This window comes from Doryrhamphus excisus, chromosome 22 (genome assembly GCF_030265055.1).
Source record: "Doryrhamphus excisus isolate RoL2022-K1 chromosome 22, RoL_Dexc_1.0, whole genome shotgun sequence".
Classification (NCBI taxonomy): domain Eukaryota; kingdom Metazoa; phylum Chordata; class Actinopteri; order Syngnathiformes; family Syngnathidae; genus Doryrhamphus; species Doryrhamphus excisus.
In genome coordinates this window covers 14,422,155-14,437,858 of record NC_080487.1, presented here as the reverse complement: position 1 = coordinate 14,437,858, position 15,704 = coordinate 14,422,155, and the positions used below count along the sequence as shown (strand labels likewise).

General features: G+C 46.3%; 1 protein-coding gene and 1 non-coding gene across 4 annotated transcripts; both read right to left on the bottom strand.

Moving 5' to 3' along the window:
* Positions 1-577: 577 nt before the first annotated feature.
* On the bottom strand, positions 578-12,338 carry ppm1bb (protein phosphatase, Mg2+/Mn2+ dependent, 1Bb). Of its 3 annotated transcripts, none has more exons than XM_058062388.1 (6): positions 11,926-12,335; positions 4,380-5,222; positions 3,929-4,046; positions 3,740-3,851; positions 3,616-3,673; positions 578-1,716 (listed from the first exon to the last, which is right to left on the bottom strand). In XM_058062388.1, the coding sequence occupies exons 2-6, from the start codon at positions 5,208-5,210 to the stop codon at positions 1,687-1,689; spliced, it is 1,149 nt and encodes a 382-aa protein (XP_057918371.1). In that variant the 5' UTR covers positions 5,211-5,222; positions 11,926-12,335; the 3' UTR covers positions 578-1,686. The 3 variants fall into 3 exon arrangements, with proteins under 3 accessions (XP_057918371.1, XP_057918369.1, XP_057918370.1); XM_058062386.1 differs by lacking the exon at positions 578-1,716 and adding an exon at positions 2,036-3,153 and having other exon boundaries at positions 11,926-12,338; XM_058062387.1 differs by lacking the exon at positions 578-1,716 and adding an exon at positions 2,036-2,751 and having other exon boundaries at positions 11,926-12,336.
* A 3,015-nt stretch (positions 12,339-15,353) lies between these two features.
* On the bottom strand, positions 15,354-15,447 carry trnai-uau (transfer RNA isoleucine (anticodon UAU)). Its single transcript has 2 exons — positions 15,410-15,447; positions 15,354-15,389 (listed from the first exon to the last, which is right to left on the bottom strand). It is a non-coding gene; the product is annotated as a tRNA-Ile (tRNA).
* Between the last annotated feature and the right edge of the window lie 257 nt (positions 15,448-15,704).

The following is a 15,704-nucleotide window of genomic DNA, read 5'->3' as shown; positions in this document are numbered from 1 at the left end:
AGCTGTAACTAGGAAAATATCCTATTGAAAATGTGATTAACGTAGTGTGGTCAGGATTTAGCTTCTGGGCAACAGGCATGTCCAAACATTTTCCACCACAGAGAAAAAAGGGATACACGGCCCACAACGTTTTTCTTCCAGGATATCTCTGTACTTGGCCAATGAAAAACACCCCCATAGCATGATGCTGCCACCTCCATGCTTCCATGCTTCCATGCTTCTGGGAGTGTTTCACATCTGTGTGTACATTAATGAGACTGTACCATTTTTACTTTTGGGGCAGGGAAAGGCATAAACAGAAAGTAAGTACTGTTTGCAAAGCCAGATCCCGGTTCACAGAGATGACCATAGGACATTATCAGTAAAGGGGACTGCTAACGTTTGCATCACTTCTGGAACAGATAGGATGGGATTGCATGATTTAGATACGAGGTTAGGGTTGGGCCTTTGTTACTCGAAGCGCTTTGTCTGCATTCCTATCCAGACCTGTGCCAACATTTGTAAATTCGCTGTGCAACAAAATGCCAACAATACCTGCCACTTTAACGTTAATAAGAAGGCAAAGGCAGCACTGACCTCGATGTCACGCCTTTTATTTTGAAAACCCACAGCACTTCGCGTTGCTGTCCGATTTTTCTTCCTTCTTCAGAAAAGGAGCTGCACCTTGTCCACAGCCGGCTATATTTGTTGTTTTATTTCATATATAGACGCTTTCTGTAATCAAATGTGAGTGCAAACAAACAACAGCAATACAAACGTGAACCAGAAACAACCGGATTATTAAAACGACGACTTGACTCACTCTAAGTGAGCAGCTAAGAGTAACCTCATGGACAACATTAAAAAAAAAAAAGGAAGGGGTGGGGGGACAGAACATGCCGCAATGTGCACTTCCAAATGTGGTGGGTGGGTGGGTTGGGGTGAGGAAGCCCCCCCAGACACTCCACCACTCAAAAAAAAGAGTCCAACCAGTGATACTACACTCACCCCTTCCTATCCCAAAGAGGTCCATTCTCTTCCTTTCTTCTGTTATGATTATCATCACCATGACGACACAAAGACAAAGGGAGCCAATCAGAGTCCCGAGGTCATTCGGAGGGGTGGGACCGGCGAGACGGGGGCAGTCAGTGTCAATCAATGACTGTCCATTTCCTCATGCATCACGGCCTGTGAGGGTGGCACATCACATACAGTACAGTATTGGTGCTGCGTCCGGGTGTGCGTGTGTAAGTTTGCGGAAAGGGGGTGTGTGTAAGGGGACCCCCCTTAAAAAAAAAAGTCCAGGAGAAGAATTTAAAGTCTTTATCCACCATCTTCTCTTGACCATTCTTTACAACACACACACACACACACACACACACACACACCTCATGTCATTGTGAAGTCAGGCGTCGACATTCAAAAAAAAAAAAACCCCAGCATAAATGGTAAAAATGATCTCTACCATCACAATGCTTCAGTTCATAAAATCTTGACACCCCCCTCCTACTTAGAGACGTGTGTGCATATTGTTGTCCCCACTGCTCCAATAACACACACACAACCAACATACACTCCAACATACACAAGTCCCCCCTTTTAAGTAGAGAAAGAACATGGCGCAATGGAGAGACACATTCCTCCTCCTCCTCCTCCTCCGAGCAGATGCACTCAAGCACAGAGAGGGGATGCGGGTGGTTGCCGTGGCTACCAGGGGTCTTCCAGTTCACCAGCACACTAGGTGGGTAAAAAGAGATGGGGAGAAGGGGAGTTATTTACATTTGCTCCGCTACTAGTTGCAAACGCGGGGAAACCAGAAGCTCTGATGATGACTCACCTAGCATCATGAGGGTCTTAAGAACATTTGGTCGTGTGCGTAACTGCGACGTTATTCATACTTGATTGTGTTGTGTTATTTACGAACCCTGCACGTCAGTGGATGATGAGGACGGTGATGGAGGTTAATGATTGAAGGCAGATTACAGTGAGAGACACAAACACACACAAACGGACATATCACAATACCTGTATCTATTTTTATTTGTATACCTTTGCAAGACTGATTTGGCCCCATGTAACCACACACACACACACACACACACACACACACACACACATACACACACACACAGTGTTAAGCATTACATTACTTAAGTGCTTCGGCTGTCATAATAAACGCTAGCTTGTTGGCCATTATGTGAAATATTACTCCCACTGAAACTTCAAGATGGCACTAATTACTTTTTCTTTTTTTTTTGTACCTCAACCTGAACACCTAAATGTGCTGTGGAAAACACCCCCCAAACAAACTGGGATTGGTACTAACAGTTACTAAAGCAGAGAATACGCTCAGTAGCCAAGATTGGTCATCTGCTCAACACTCGCACACAACCATGCATAAGAACACAAACACACAAGCACACGACACACAAAAAGAGTATGTTCCAAGTTAAAAAGTGGAAGAAAATCTTGTTCTGAGAGTCCCCTCCTTGTCCCGTCTGTTGGGCAAGTGCAGGGTAGGAGGACGCCGGAGTTGCCAGGGTGGTACAGGGAGTGTGATGGGAGGACGGGGTTTGGGGGGGGGGCAGAGCCAGAGAGAGAATACTGTTACGCCAAGGCTCTATTTTGCATTAGCAGCTTCAGCTGATGGGGCCATGTTGAAAAAATGGCTGCTTGGAGTCGCAAAGGCGGTGTAAGTAAGGTAGAACTTGAGCAGACAGGCCGGCATTGTTCAGATCACGATGGAGCGAAGACGGTGTGTCTCTTCAAGTTCTGTGATGGAGAAGCAGACGGGAGGGGGGGTGTCTGTCAATCAAGACATTTGGCGGTGGAGGGGAAGGGGTGGCAGAAGGATGGGCTGCTCAGTCAAAAGGAAGGATCAGAATCGGGAGTGAGCACATCTTGGCAGGCCTCTGACCCTGCGGCGATGGGTGAGGGCGGGGGCGAGCGGGGAGAGGGAGGGGAGGCGGATTGCTCCCAGTTATCATCGTTGCCGTCGCCGCCTTCCTCAGATGTCCTCCCTTCCTCGGGACGCAGTTGGTAGGTGCCCAGGGACTCCTCCAGCACCGCTCGATACTGCCCCCGGTGGTGCAGGCGGAACTGCCGCAGCGCCTCCAACAGATGTGCCGCCGTGCTACCTCCCTCCTCACTCTCCTCCTCTCCCCCCGCACAGGCCTGAGGTGACACGCCAGGGGTCAGACTCTGCAGGCACGCTCCACAGACACACACATTCACAAACATCGAGCACACATTAGCGTGACAGAGCCAGGGGCATTCTCGCCGCCGCTGCAACGCCGCGCCAGCGCTGCCTCAACCCTCTACCCTTCGCCAAATTTGCTCAGAGAGGAGGCCTGCCAGTCAAGACCAGACGAACTAGACAAAATACACACAGAGCCTTCAAAATGCTGAATGCCTTCGCCGCGACTTCTCTTTGGCCACACTTGATTGACCAGACTTTGCACTTTGGGATTTTTGTCAGACAAAGCACACGTTCGTTACTGTCCAACATGGAACACGAGTTCAGATGGATACAAACACACGCACACACAGAGTTGGCTGATGGAGGTGTGTGTGTGCTATTGTGAGTGGGATGCATGGCTCAAAGGTGAAGGGAATAAAAAAAAAAGGTGGACTCACCCCTTCTTCTTCTTTGTGAGGGTTCAACTTGTTGTACACCGCCTCAATCACGCTGCGTCTGCAACACACACGCCAGCTCCCTTAGCAACAACACACAGCAGACTTGACACACTCATGTGCTTACTTGCTCGCCAGGCCGCCACCCGGTGGAAGGTTGGGGATGTTCTCTGTGGTGATGCTCCTCAGCACAGACAGCAGGTCTGGGGTCCCGGCCTCGCCGCAATTTGCAAGGAGCTCTGAAAAGACAAGAGGAAACGGATGAGGGCATCGCGCTGCCATAACCTGGGTAGGTGAAGGGGGAGTTGTCTCTGACCCTCAACGCGGGCCTCCAGGTATTTGTCTAATTCCTCCTCTTTCTTTACAGCCTCCTCTGAGATCTTAGGAGCGCCGGGTAAACACACCAAGACGACGCTCATGTTATCTCTGCTGCCCTGCAGCGTGACGGGCGACACAGCAAACACAATCACATTTACACAGTTGGGAAAGATGCAAAAGACAACTAACGGCACGTGCATTTTACACAACAAAATGAAAACAAAGCTGACAATTTAACCAGTAAAAGGTGGTGTCGCCTGAGGTTCACTTTGAACTATTAGCATGTCAACACAGTGTGCTTGATGCAAACAAGTCCTACTCCTTAAGGTAGTTGAGTTGCAGGGAAGCAGATGTTTTGTTGTACTAAATTTGGCAGGAGGCGGAACCTTGCTCCTTTTACTCTGCAGCAATCCCCGCTAGCATTAGACGTGTGAATGAGCAGAGCTTACCTTGTGCAAGCAGGTGTCCACCACCGAGTTACACACTTTCTCCAGGTCGTCGCACACCAGAAGACGCGAGTGCACAAACTCACACAGCTCCTCGTTGGACATGACGTCCCAGATCCCGTCGCACGCCAGCACCACAAACTCATCGCCTTCAACAGCCCGCTCTAGCACACACACTTCAGGCTCCGGGCTCACCAGCTGCTCCGTGGGTCCCTTACCATCCACACATTTGTAGTCATAGTCCCCCAGGGCCCGGGATACGGCCAGGGAGCCGTTTACCCTTTGGATCATGACTGAGCCACCGGCCTTCTGGATTCGCTCCTTTTCTCGAGGGTTGCAGGGTTTGTGGTCCTGGGTGGAGAAGCCCACTTTGCTGTCTCGGCTTAGCACAGCCCGAGAGTCCCCGCAGTTAATGAAGTAGAGGTGGGTAGGGCTGAGCAGCACGCAAACGGCCGTCGATCCACTGCGGTCCAAGCCCTGCCGCAGGTCAGAGAAGCTGCGCATGTACTCGTCGATTTTCAGGAAACCTGCACGGATGCCGTCCTTCACGCCCTCCACGGAGCCAGGCCCGGACCCGAACTCTGCTCCCCCCGACAGGATGTGTTCCAGCAGGTGGCCGGAACAGTAGTTGGCCACTCGGGAGCCTGCATGGCCGTCGTAGACGGCAAAGAAGGACCAGTCGGTGAGTCCATGGGGGAGGCCTACCACGGCCGTGTGGGCATCCTCCATCTCCACCCGCCAGCCCTGCATGGAGCTCAGGCCGTAGTGAAGGCCATTGCCTTCGCCGTGTGCACTGTGCTTCTCAGTCTTCGGCTTGTCCAGAAACGCACCCATTGCTGCCTACAGCTGAAGAGGACAGAGATGAGTTACCTTAACACAATGAATGCATCACATATTAAACCTGAATCATTACACAAGTATCCATTCAAACAACCCCTCTAAAAATCATCTGGGGGGGCGGTTTGTGTGTGTGTCAGCAGTTCAGTGGGACTAAACTGCTTCTCGTACGGTAATAAGTGATGGAGTGCTTTTAATGACTTAACGCACAGTGAGAGCCAGAGTTCCTGACAAGAAGACAAGGATCGCAGGAGGAGGAAGCGTGAGGTGGAGGATTACGCTGCGTCTGTAAAGCCTCTTGCCAAGACAGGCAGCTAATACCATTACTAGACCTGGCAGGAAATAGGACACCCCACTGGAGCGTCAGCAGAGTGAAAGTTCCACCTGTCAGGTGGTGAGTTGGGATGGAATCTGGGCGGCGGGAGGGTTACCGTATTGAGATGAATATAGCTAGCTAGTTGTGTCGTGGCTGCATCTATCTGGCCGACTTTAGTGTGTTTGGGTAGATATCTGGTTTCTTCTCAAAATCAATGTCATTTTCCTTTCAGCCCTGCATACAAATTTCCAACAAGCCAATCTCTTTCCACCCAAAGCTCGGTAAAATGCTACCATGTCAGTGTGTGTGGGCGTGTGTCCGTCTCGTGTTCTGCTCTCAGAACTTGCATGTCATGTCATCATCATGATACTAATATACTAATCGAATCCGAGTCACGCACACACAACCACACAAGCTGACCCCTGCTAGCTTCCATTCACGCTCTGGAAGAGACGATTCGGCCAACCAAACTGTTCAGTGTTTATAATGATTTTGTGCCATGATTGAGTGGTCTACTGAGTAAATACTTCCACACACCAACGTTGCTTCTCTCGATGACAGCATTTGATTGATCAACTTGGCTTGTTTATATCATTTGTATCGGTATAAGTAATGTTCTTATCAATGGAAAACTAACTGTATACCAGTATATAAAAAATATGAAGTTACAGCCCAAATTTGCATAAGGCAAGCGCTGTAGCACTCATGAGATCATGGAATCAATAGAAAAAGCAATAGAAATCAGATTCACACTAAGATATTGATTTTCTGCCTGTGTATTACGTCCCACACGCCATGTGCCCAAAAAAGGCTGCTAAGGAGTGACTACAACTGCTTTCAGAGGAATGTGTGTGGCGTCATTGTCAGCGTGTGAGGAGACACTCTATAAATACATTAGGCCGGTTTGAATTTCATGTGCGGGGCGGGACAGTGGGTCATGCGCACACGCTCCTATTAGCCTGTGTGACATGATTGTTGAACGAGAAACCCTCCACAAATCCCAGCAGCTACTGAGACGTCGCCTAGATCTGTCTGGTATCCTGAGAAAGTGTGCCTGCAAGTGTGTGTGTGTGTGTGTGTGTTGTGGGTGTGTGTGTGTGTGTGTGTGTGACAAGCGAGAGCGTAGAAATCTGGTATGTTCACCAACAGTGATTCTGGCTAAAAATAAAACAAACATGCTGTCATCGCCTAGCAACCACCCACCCTGCAGTGCAAACATCAAGGCTTAGCTTCATTCAGCAACAACCCCCCCCCCCCCCCCACACACACACACACACACACTCGGTCGCCTGGAAGAGAGCAGAAAGAGGAATTGCATCATCCGGCCTTTAAAGCAGTGGCAGATCTGGGGTGGGAGATCACATGCTAAGACTAACACTTTCTAACTTGACAAGCTGTTGTCAAAACAAACACGCAAAAAAAACCCAACATACATCATACAAACCAACCGCTTAGCCCACAGAACGTCACCCACAATGTGATCATTGCTGAAAAGCAACACCCCCCAACCCTCTCAACTCTCAGACGCACGTGTCTGCCAAAAACCACTGACGGAGAGGGAAGTAGAAGGTCGGGTGGGGATTACATAACGCTGCAGAGAGACTGCTCTTGAGCAGAGGAGCGCTCAAACACACAAACACACAAAAGGTAAATTCCAAGTATTTTGGTGGCTAGTTAGTTCTGCTGGCTCCCAACTTCCACACACCAACAACCACCTTTGTCGTGTGGCTGACTGCTAGCATCACAGGGTGTTATGGAGGGTATTACAACAGAAGCAACAATCAACTTTACTCACTGGTGCCTGAGGACGATGGACTCGGTACCGGCATTTGTTTAACGCACTTTAAAAAATTGTAAATAACTTGTTGGATAGGATAGCTTTATACTGGTGAAGGGCTGCATGGCGGACGAGTGGTTCGTGCGCAGACCTCACAACTAGGAGACATGAGTTCAATTCCACCCTCGGCCATCTCTGTGTGGAGTTTGCATGTTCTCCCCGTGCATGCGTGGCTTTTCTCCGGGTACTGCGGTTTCCTCCCCCATTCCAAAAACATGCTAGGTTAATTGGCCACTCCAAATTGTATCACAGGTATGAATGTGGGTGGGAATGGTTGTTTGTCTATATGTGCCCTGGGATTGGCTGGCCACCAGTCCAGGGTGTACCCCGCCTCTCGACCGAAGACAGCTGGGATGATAAGGGAAAATAAGCGGTAGAAAATGAATGAATGAATCTTCACATGCCGTGAGCATTGTTGTGATTCCTTGTCTAGCTATTGATATCAAGGCGTCAGCGCCACCGCTAAGATGAGTCAAGCAGCTACCAAGAAAGTGGAGATTGAAGCCTTTCAATAAGAATTCTCATCTCATAAGATAAAATGTCATCACTCCGTGTCTCCAAACTTAAAATGGCAATTGAATCCTGTCTGGATATCTGTTGCAGAAAGGCAGATACGTCATTTGGATTATTCTGTGAAAAGAGTCACAGGATGAAGGGCATCATTATTTCGTTAAGACTGAAGGAAGCCAACCAGTGTGTCTGTGACATCCTTCAAGAAGGTACTGCACCATGAAAAGGTCTCCAAAGGAATAACAGTGCAGTCCTTTGTACCACGTTGGATAAGGCTTAACAGTAAGTGAATAGTATTGCAGACATGTTTGTCAGAAAATAGGTTTTTGAGCATGGAACAGGAACGCTACCCAGCAGAGCACAGACCTCTACAGTCAAAACAGAAAGGACTATGTCCTAGCTTGGAAGTACAGAAGACGAACACAACAGAAAACGACATTTGTTAACTTCACTAATCTGTGAAAATAAAGTGTAATTTTCCTTGAAGTTGTGGTCAACAACGCTAGGCAGGCAGCTTGGCCTTAACTGACCATGTGTTATCATTTTACATTAGCACACTTGACCACACCCTTTTCTTGCCCACCTCAAAGATCGTATGCTATAGCAGTGGTTCTCTTATTTTCTGTCATGCCCCTTCTGGGGGACAGAAATGTTTTCAAACCCCCTCAGTTTGAAATACTATTGAGAAACTGACATTATTTATTACTCTGTACTGTAGAAACTGGAGCGCAGTGAAGCCTAGAATTACGTATGCAAGAGTCAAATTGCATGCCGAGTACGATAAATTTGTACATATTGGCAGTTCTGCACTAACACTGAACCCCCTGCCTCTCGGGCCCACCCCACTATTCGAGAAACAGAGCTAATGCAGGCCTTCTATTGAGGCCAATGTAGCAGAAACTAAATACTACAGCCATCAAGCCACTGAAAGTATTTTGATTCCAGCCAACTTTGCAACGCCTTCACTCACACGACTGCTGCACAGCTGTTAGCATGTGTCAACATACAACCCTCCATGTTTTATCAGCATCTTTTGTCCTTGCACAATGGCAGTATCTGGCCAGCACAAGGTACAGTACACATGCCCAACCCTGAGGGACGCCATAAAAGCCTAACCTTTTTTGGATCCTGTTAAAAGCCGTGCCACACAGTTCTACACTAACTGCAAGCGAGAGCGTGATCTGTGGCTTATTCCAGCATCAGGCTTAACGAAAGTTAAGTCCAGGCTTAACGAAATAAAAGTGTGTATGGTAATTCAAAATGTCACAAAGATAAAAATGACAATAAAAACAGGATTTTACAACAATACTAACTAATGTAATAATTACTATTATAACTCACGCTCAATCACACACATGCTTTCACGATCACAAACTGCGCCTGTCGACATCACGAGTAGCTCTTTCATGTAATTCACAGACATGTCAGGAAGTACCAAGAGAGAGTTTGTGTTTCTTGATGCGTGTTTGCTCCAAGGACGTTCTCCCTCTCTGATCCAGCCTGGTTTGGCGTTAAGTGCCACTCACGCTGACGCCGGTTGGCACGGTGGCAAGCATCCACTCTGGCTGCGGATGCCGCGCTAGCGAGGGCAGATGTTCACGCGATAACTAGCCTTGTATACAGGAAGTTCTTGTAAACAACACCTGTATTTGCCTGCACACACATGGCCGATATCACTACGACTTCATGCATGAAACGTGGGCACATGCTGTTGTTATGATCAGGTGGGTTCTACCCGGTTGGTGCTGGACAGACATGGTGGGGCGGAGTCTAGAATGAACCGCTTATATCGGAATGTCAATATTGGAAATATCAGATACAGGCCAATATCATATGACACCCTTTTTTGTGCCGATATGAGCCCGATATCTGATATAAATACCGGACCAGGACACCTCTTACCTCATTCACAGTCGCGGTGTTTTGTGTCACTTTTTAGGTTTTTATGGCTACCCTCAGCTTATTGTCCCCTATTGCAGCTTCATAGTGACCAACAACAACAAGTACTGTACACTACTCCTTGCCTTGAACAGTACACAATAAAAGCTGTTCAATGATTGGACGGCAGTTGTCAAATATAGTCAGAAGACTGAGACTCAATCAGGCACTTTGACCTTTGAAACCAAAGGTCAAACAGCATTTTGTTTTGGGTTCATTTTTTTGCATTCCTCCTCCCTCCTTCTGGCTCTTTATGGCTATATATGAAAATAAACTGTTTATTTAAGTCCAGTTTTTTAATGTTAGTATTAGTTTTGTTTCGCATATTTGCTTGTGGATTGACTGACTAAGAAAATGGACCTTTGATTCATTGAAGCTTCTTTATGGACCTGTAAGAGGAGCTTTCCATCCACATCCAGTATGACTGTTGTATTAAAAAATGTCTTTACCAAGTCCTGCTCAATTGGGTCCAAATTGTGTTAATACTGCCGAACAGAACCACAATAACAACCACAGCGATGATTTGAGTGTATCCAATATTGTGCAGGTAATGTACTTTGTTGTGTGTGTACTTGCTAGCGTAATCTTAGCAATGTTAAGCTAGGTAGCCAACCACTGACAAGTCAATGACAACTTTAACCGTCACAGCCGCCACGTTATAACACCACACAGCCATGTCAAAAATGTCACATTTTGAAACCTTCATATATTCTAGGTTCATGGTGCATGCAGTAAACTATTCAAAACCTCAATTTAGATTTTTATAGCATACAGCTCAAGAAAACTCGGTCACTAAGTAATCAGTTTGCTAATTACTCAGTTTGCAAATAAAATTAAGAAAAACATCTGACTTCTAGGCTTTGATAAAAAGAATTGGGACTGTTGACCGGTGGTCCAAGGTCCTGTTCCCTGACGAAAAGCAAATGTCTCATTTGGAAATCAAGGTCCGAGGGTCTTAAGGAGGACTGGAGAGGCACAGGACAGAAGCTGCCTAATGTCCATTGTGAAGTTTCCTCAGTCCGTGATGATTTGGGGTGCCATGTCATCCACTGGTGTTGGTCCACTCTGTTTTATCAAGTGCAGAGTCAACGCAGCTGTCTACCAGGAGATCCAGCAGCACCCCATGCTTCCTTCTGCTGAAAACCTTCATATTCCTACATGACCTGGTTTACTGACAATGGTTTTGCTGTGCTGGACTGGCCTGCAAATTGACCTGATGTCGTGTGAAGAAGAAGATGAGTAGCATCAGACCCAACAACAGAGATGAGCTCAAGGACGCCATCCGTAACACCTAACAGTGCCACAGGATGATTGTCTCCAAGCCAGACACAAATAAAGCAGTGATGTGCGCAAAAGCAGCCGCAACCAAGTATTGGCTACAGTAATCAAACATAATTTTCAGTGGATTGAAATTTTTGTAATTATACATCCCATTTTCTTAATTGTTTTGATAAAATCATGGATGTTTGGTTTTCACGAACTAAACACTATACACATCAAGATTTTAAACATGAAAGGCTTGAACAAATTCAGTTGTGTAATAAATCTAGGACATATGAACGTTTTTGTAATGATATTACGGAAGAAAATGAACTTTTACACAATGTTCTAATTTCTGACATGGCTCTGTGTATATGGCTCATTTGGGAGGGAGGACCAGCAGTGAAGCACAACGGGGGGGACAAGTCGATTTGAGCCACAACTGTTTATACGTTAGTTAAAAGGAGCTTTAATTTACAAAAGAAAATGCGTCGTTGTGTTTATTACGGAGAGTTCACTTGGAAACTTCAGGTAATAGCTTCGGGTTTTTTATTCTACAGACGCCAGGACAAGGCAGGCCTGCCTTGCTAGGCCGCTGACACAAGTTGACGGTTTGGCAAACATGAATGAGGCGACGAGACGATTAAAAAATACTTATCTTAAAATAGATGACCGCATGCTGATTTAACTACATAACACGTAAATAACGAGCCAAACTAGTAGGGAAAAACCTCCATTGCTCGAGTGTTGACAGACGCTAATGTTGGCTAGCTAGCGTGCTAATGCTAACATCAAATCCTAGCTTATCAAACTCCAGCTAACAGCGCTGGCGCGCGCGTACACACACTTACTTTAGCACGTTTTCCCGTCGTTCGGATCCAATCTTGATGATCCTCTTGGCCTCTCCGTTGGTGTGAAGGTGTTATCGCCGGAGCTAACGTTAGCTAGCTAGCTGAGTTGTGTTTCCTGATTTGACCAACAAAAAATAACTGGAGATTGGCCTCAGATGAGCGGCGTTAAGTCCTTTCTCGGTGGTTCCCTGCTTGGATGGCCTTGATTTTTACGCATGTTTGATGCCACTTTTGTTCCCCTACGTTAAACGCAGACGAGTCCGGTCGTTGGTGAAGGCAAACGAGGCCAGCGAGATGTGGCTAATATTATACAAGAGTGGCAAATGTAGCACTTTCCTCCATTGAGAGGCAACACAGCTTTCCTTCGACTTAGGGTGCTGAACAAGAAGAGGTGTTATTTTGGGTACATGCTCTCTGATTGGTCCCAACCCATTTGCTAGACGCCGGCTAATTTGCTGCTTTTTGTGTCAATTAGCTCAAAGTGACGCACCGATTGGTCTATTACTGACGTTTATGCGACGCACGAGGTCGCGCTCGACAACGACACCTGCGTACGCCGGAGAGGTGGAGATAAACCGGCGTGGGCCTCGATTGTCTAACGTCAGCTCTCGAGGGTACGTTTCGAACGTGGACTCATAGGTGAAGTACACACCACTGAAAAGAAATATGAAATCTCTTGGTTTGTGAACTTTGATGTTCAAAAGTTGTCCAAACCAGTGAGCACTAGTGATCTGTGTAAACGGAAGGCCCTGACGCTAGAAATCAAAACATCTCGCCACATACAGTATGTTGGCCTGACTGCTGGAGGTGGGTGATACGGTATTGTAGTATCAATCCGATACCAAGTTAATGCAGGATCAGTATCGCCTATATCAATACCAACACTTTTGCAAAAATGCCATTCATTTAAGTATTTTCATTCATTCATTTTCTACCGCTTATCCTCACGAGGGTCACAGGGGTGCTGGAGCCTATCCCAGCTGTCTTCGGGCAAGAGGCGGGGTACTGGTGGCCAGCCAATCCCAGGGCACATAAAGACAACCATTCCCACCCACATTCATACCTATGGACAATTTGGAGTGGCCAATTAACCTAGCATGTTTTTGGAATGTGGGAGGAAACCGGAGTACCCGGAGAAAAGCCACGCATGCACGGGGAGAACATGCAAACTCCACACAGAGATGGCCGAGGGTGGAATTGAACCCTGGTCTCCTAGCTGTGAGGTCTGCGCACTAACCACCGTGCAGCTAAGGAACTATTTTTCTTAAATCAAAACCCTCATGGCCTAGTAGTAGCCCTGTGGTCTGCCGAGACAAAAGTTGAACTTTTTGTAAGGTGTGTGTCCCATTCCATCTGGTGCAAAAGTAATGTTCCATTTCAGAAAAAGAACATCATACCAACAGTAAAATATGGTGGTGGTAGTGTGATGGTCTGGGGATGTTTTGCTGCTTGTTGTGATAAACGGAACCATGAATTCTGCTGTCTACCAAAAAATGCCGTATGGTAGGGTTAGGGCAAGGGTGAGGCCTTTTATTGTAACCAGCCTACGGCACACCTGTGAGGTGGAAGTGCTTATTAACACAGATTTATACGGATCACAGTATTTGAGCGAAATCGGCCTTTTAACTTCAGCGCATGAAAGAAGGAAGTAAAAAGAAATATTGGTATGTTTTGTTGAGCGTCATTGAAGGAGGGTATTTACTGCCCCATTCATTCAATCAGTGGCAGACATGCAAAGGAAGCAAATGCAGTGAATGCAACTGGTAAGAGAAGATTAACACTTTTTTTAAGTCCTGTGTGTATTAAGATGTTTAGTGTGTGTGTGTGTGTGTGTGTGTCAGGATGGCGAAAGCGCAGCTTATCCGTTGTCATTTTGTGTTTCTCCCGCAGGATTAGACTTGAGTCTTATTAATGAAAAACTCATCAGATATCAGAACAAGTCCAGAAGAAACCAACTGGGGTTATGAGACACACGGGTCAGATTAAGACCCAGTTTTTTATGTTGTGTGTGTGTGTGTGTGTGTGTGTGTGTGTGTGTGTGTGTGTGTGTGTGTGTGTGTGCAGACAGATAGCGGAGTGGTATTTAATTTTCCAAGATGAGGGATTATCACTGGCAGAATTTGATCATTCGGCTCTGATCTGGGGGATGTTCAATCACAGCTTATCCCAAATATTAAACTCTTGTCTTTTGTCCCCTTTTTCCGCCAACACAATCCCTAACACACACACACTTCTCATTGAGTAAAGTGGCCCGCTGAGCCTTACTGGCAGGGTGTGAATGTTTCCGCCACCTGGTTGCCGCAGGGCACCGGTTAGGAGAGCGGGTTACATGGGCGGGACGATGGGGGCTCTGTGAGATGTTGCATCTCCAAACCCAAGGAGATTTTATTTTTTTTAAGTGTTAGTTCTAATCCGGAGCACAACTACCCCCCCCCCCCCCATTCTGACCCCTCAGGGTTTACAGCAAACATTAAAGACCAGCATGAACACACGCACGTACATTCCCTGCTGTCAAATACCGCCCCACCCCAGTGATGTAGTGTGTACTTGTGTACTTGGGTACTCTCATTTTCAGCCTGCAAGTGAGACATCTGGGTCACGTTATTACTGCAATCTTCTGCTTGTTCATTCCCAGCTTTACACGGCTTGCAGAACAGCTGAAACATGAACTAAAGCGGCATCTGGCTAGATTTAAAGGACAATAAACTCTATACCAAAAAAGCGTTAAGATTATATGTTCACTTTTGTCATGTTTGAAAGGTACAGGAAGTCACATGACCAAACAGTCTTCAGTCGGTCCTATCAGCGCTGTTAGGACACCCTCTAGTGGTCAAAAAGATGTCTTTACACAAATTGCTGTTTAGGTAAACGAACCATACAATTGGTTGAAGTTATAATAATAATTAATAATACAATCATTCATAATGTATTAATTGTAAATTTGGCTACTATTTTTATTGATGAAAACAATGAATTCTACACACAAACACGATTTATGCATATTTTATTTATACGTTTATATTTATTTTATACACACACTTATCATTTCATTCAATGGACAATTTTCAATCGCACATTTTGGTGGCACAAAATGTTTTTAAAGGTAAAAGCAAATCATAATATATATAATTCCCTCAGTGCCATGATGCAGGCGTGCCCTCTAGCGGCTGCTGTGAGAAGCTGATTTGGTTGCTTGGTAACCATTCTAAGTGTTTTCCCTAATTCTTTGAGCTTCCAACACAAAAAGGCGTTTTTAATGGACGGTTTGATCTTATAAATCAAAAACACAACAAGAACCGCGGAGAAAAGTCGCTCAGTGGCACGAGGAGGGTCACGTGACGTTCCAACGTCTTATCGGTTTCCAAACGTTTTCCAGTTTGTTTCCAGTTTCCAGTTGGGGTGAAGAGAACACACACCGATCAAAACTGTGCTCCAGGTGAGGCTCGAACTCACAACCTCGGCATCGCTCTGCTGTATACTGTCATATAAGTACCGCGCGCTAACCGATTGCGCCACTGGAGCTTCGCAGTGTCCCACCGCCAAAACGCCACAAGATAAGAACCATTGTGTTTTTTTGTTTGATGATTGTTTTTGTTTGACGACGCTGGTCGTCTGGCAAGCTGCCCCTGTCGTGGTGCGTTCAAATGCGACGCATAAAGTAGGCTATCCTGACGTCAGAAATAATTGATGTATTGTGTAAAGCCTGTAAGAATGAAATGATTGACTGATTATGTGACTGCAAAAACTGCTGGTAAAAGATCCTCTGTATGACAGGATTA

Bases quoted from the DNA above. Each gene is read 5' to 3' on its own strand.
- ppm1bb (XM_058062386.1), bottom strand. From the start codon at position 5,210: ATGGGTGCGTTTCTGGACAAGCCGAAGACTGAGAAGCACAGTGCACAC. The intron at 3,674-3,739 runs GTAAGCACATGA...TGTGTGTTGCAG, and splicing joins GGTGGCGGCCTGGCGAGCAA to ACGCAGCGTGATTGAGGCGG. The intron at 3,154-3,615 runs GTGAGTCCACCT...GTGTCACCTCAG, and splicing joins CTCACAAAGAAGAAGAAGGG to GCCTGTGCGGGGGGAGAGGA.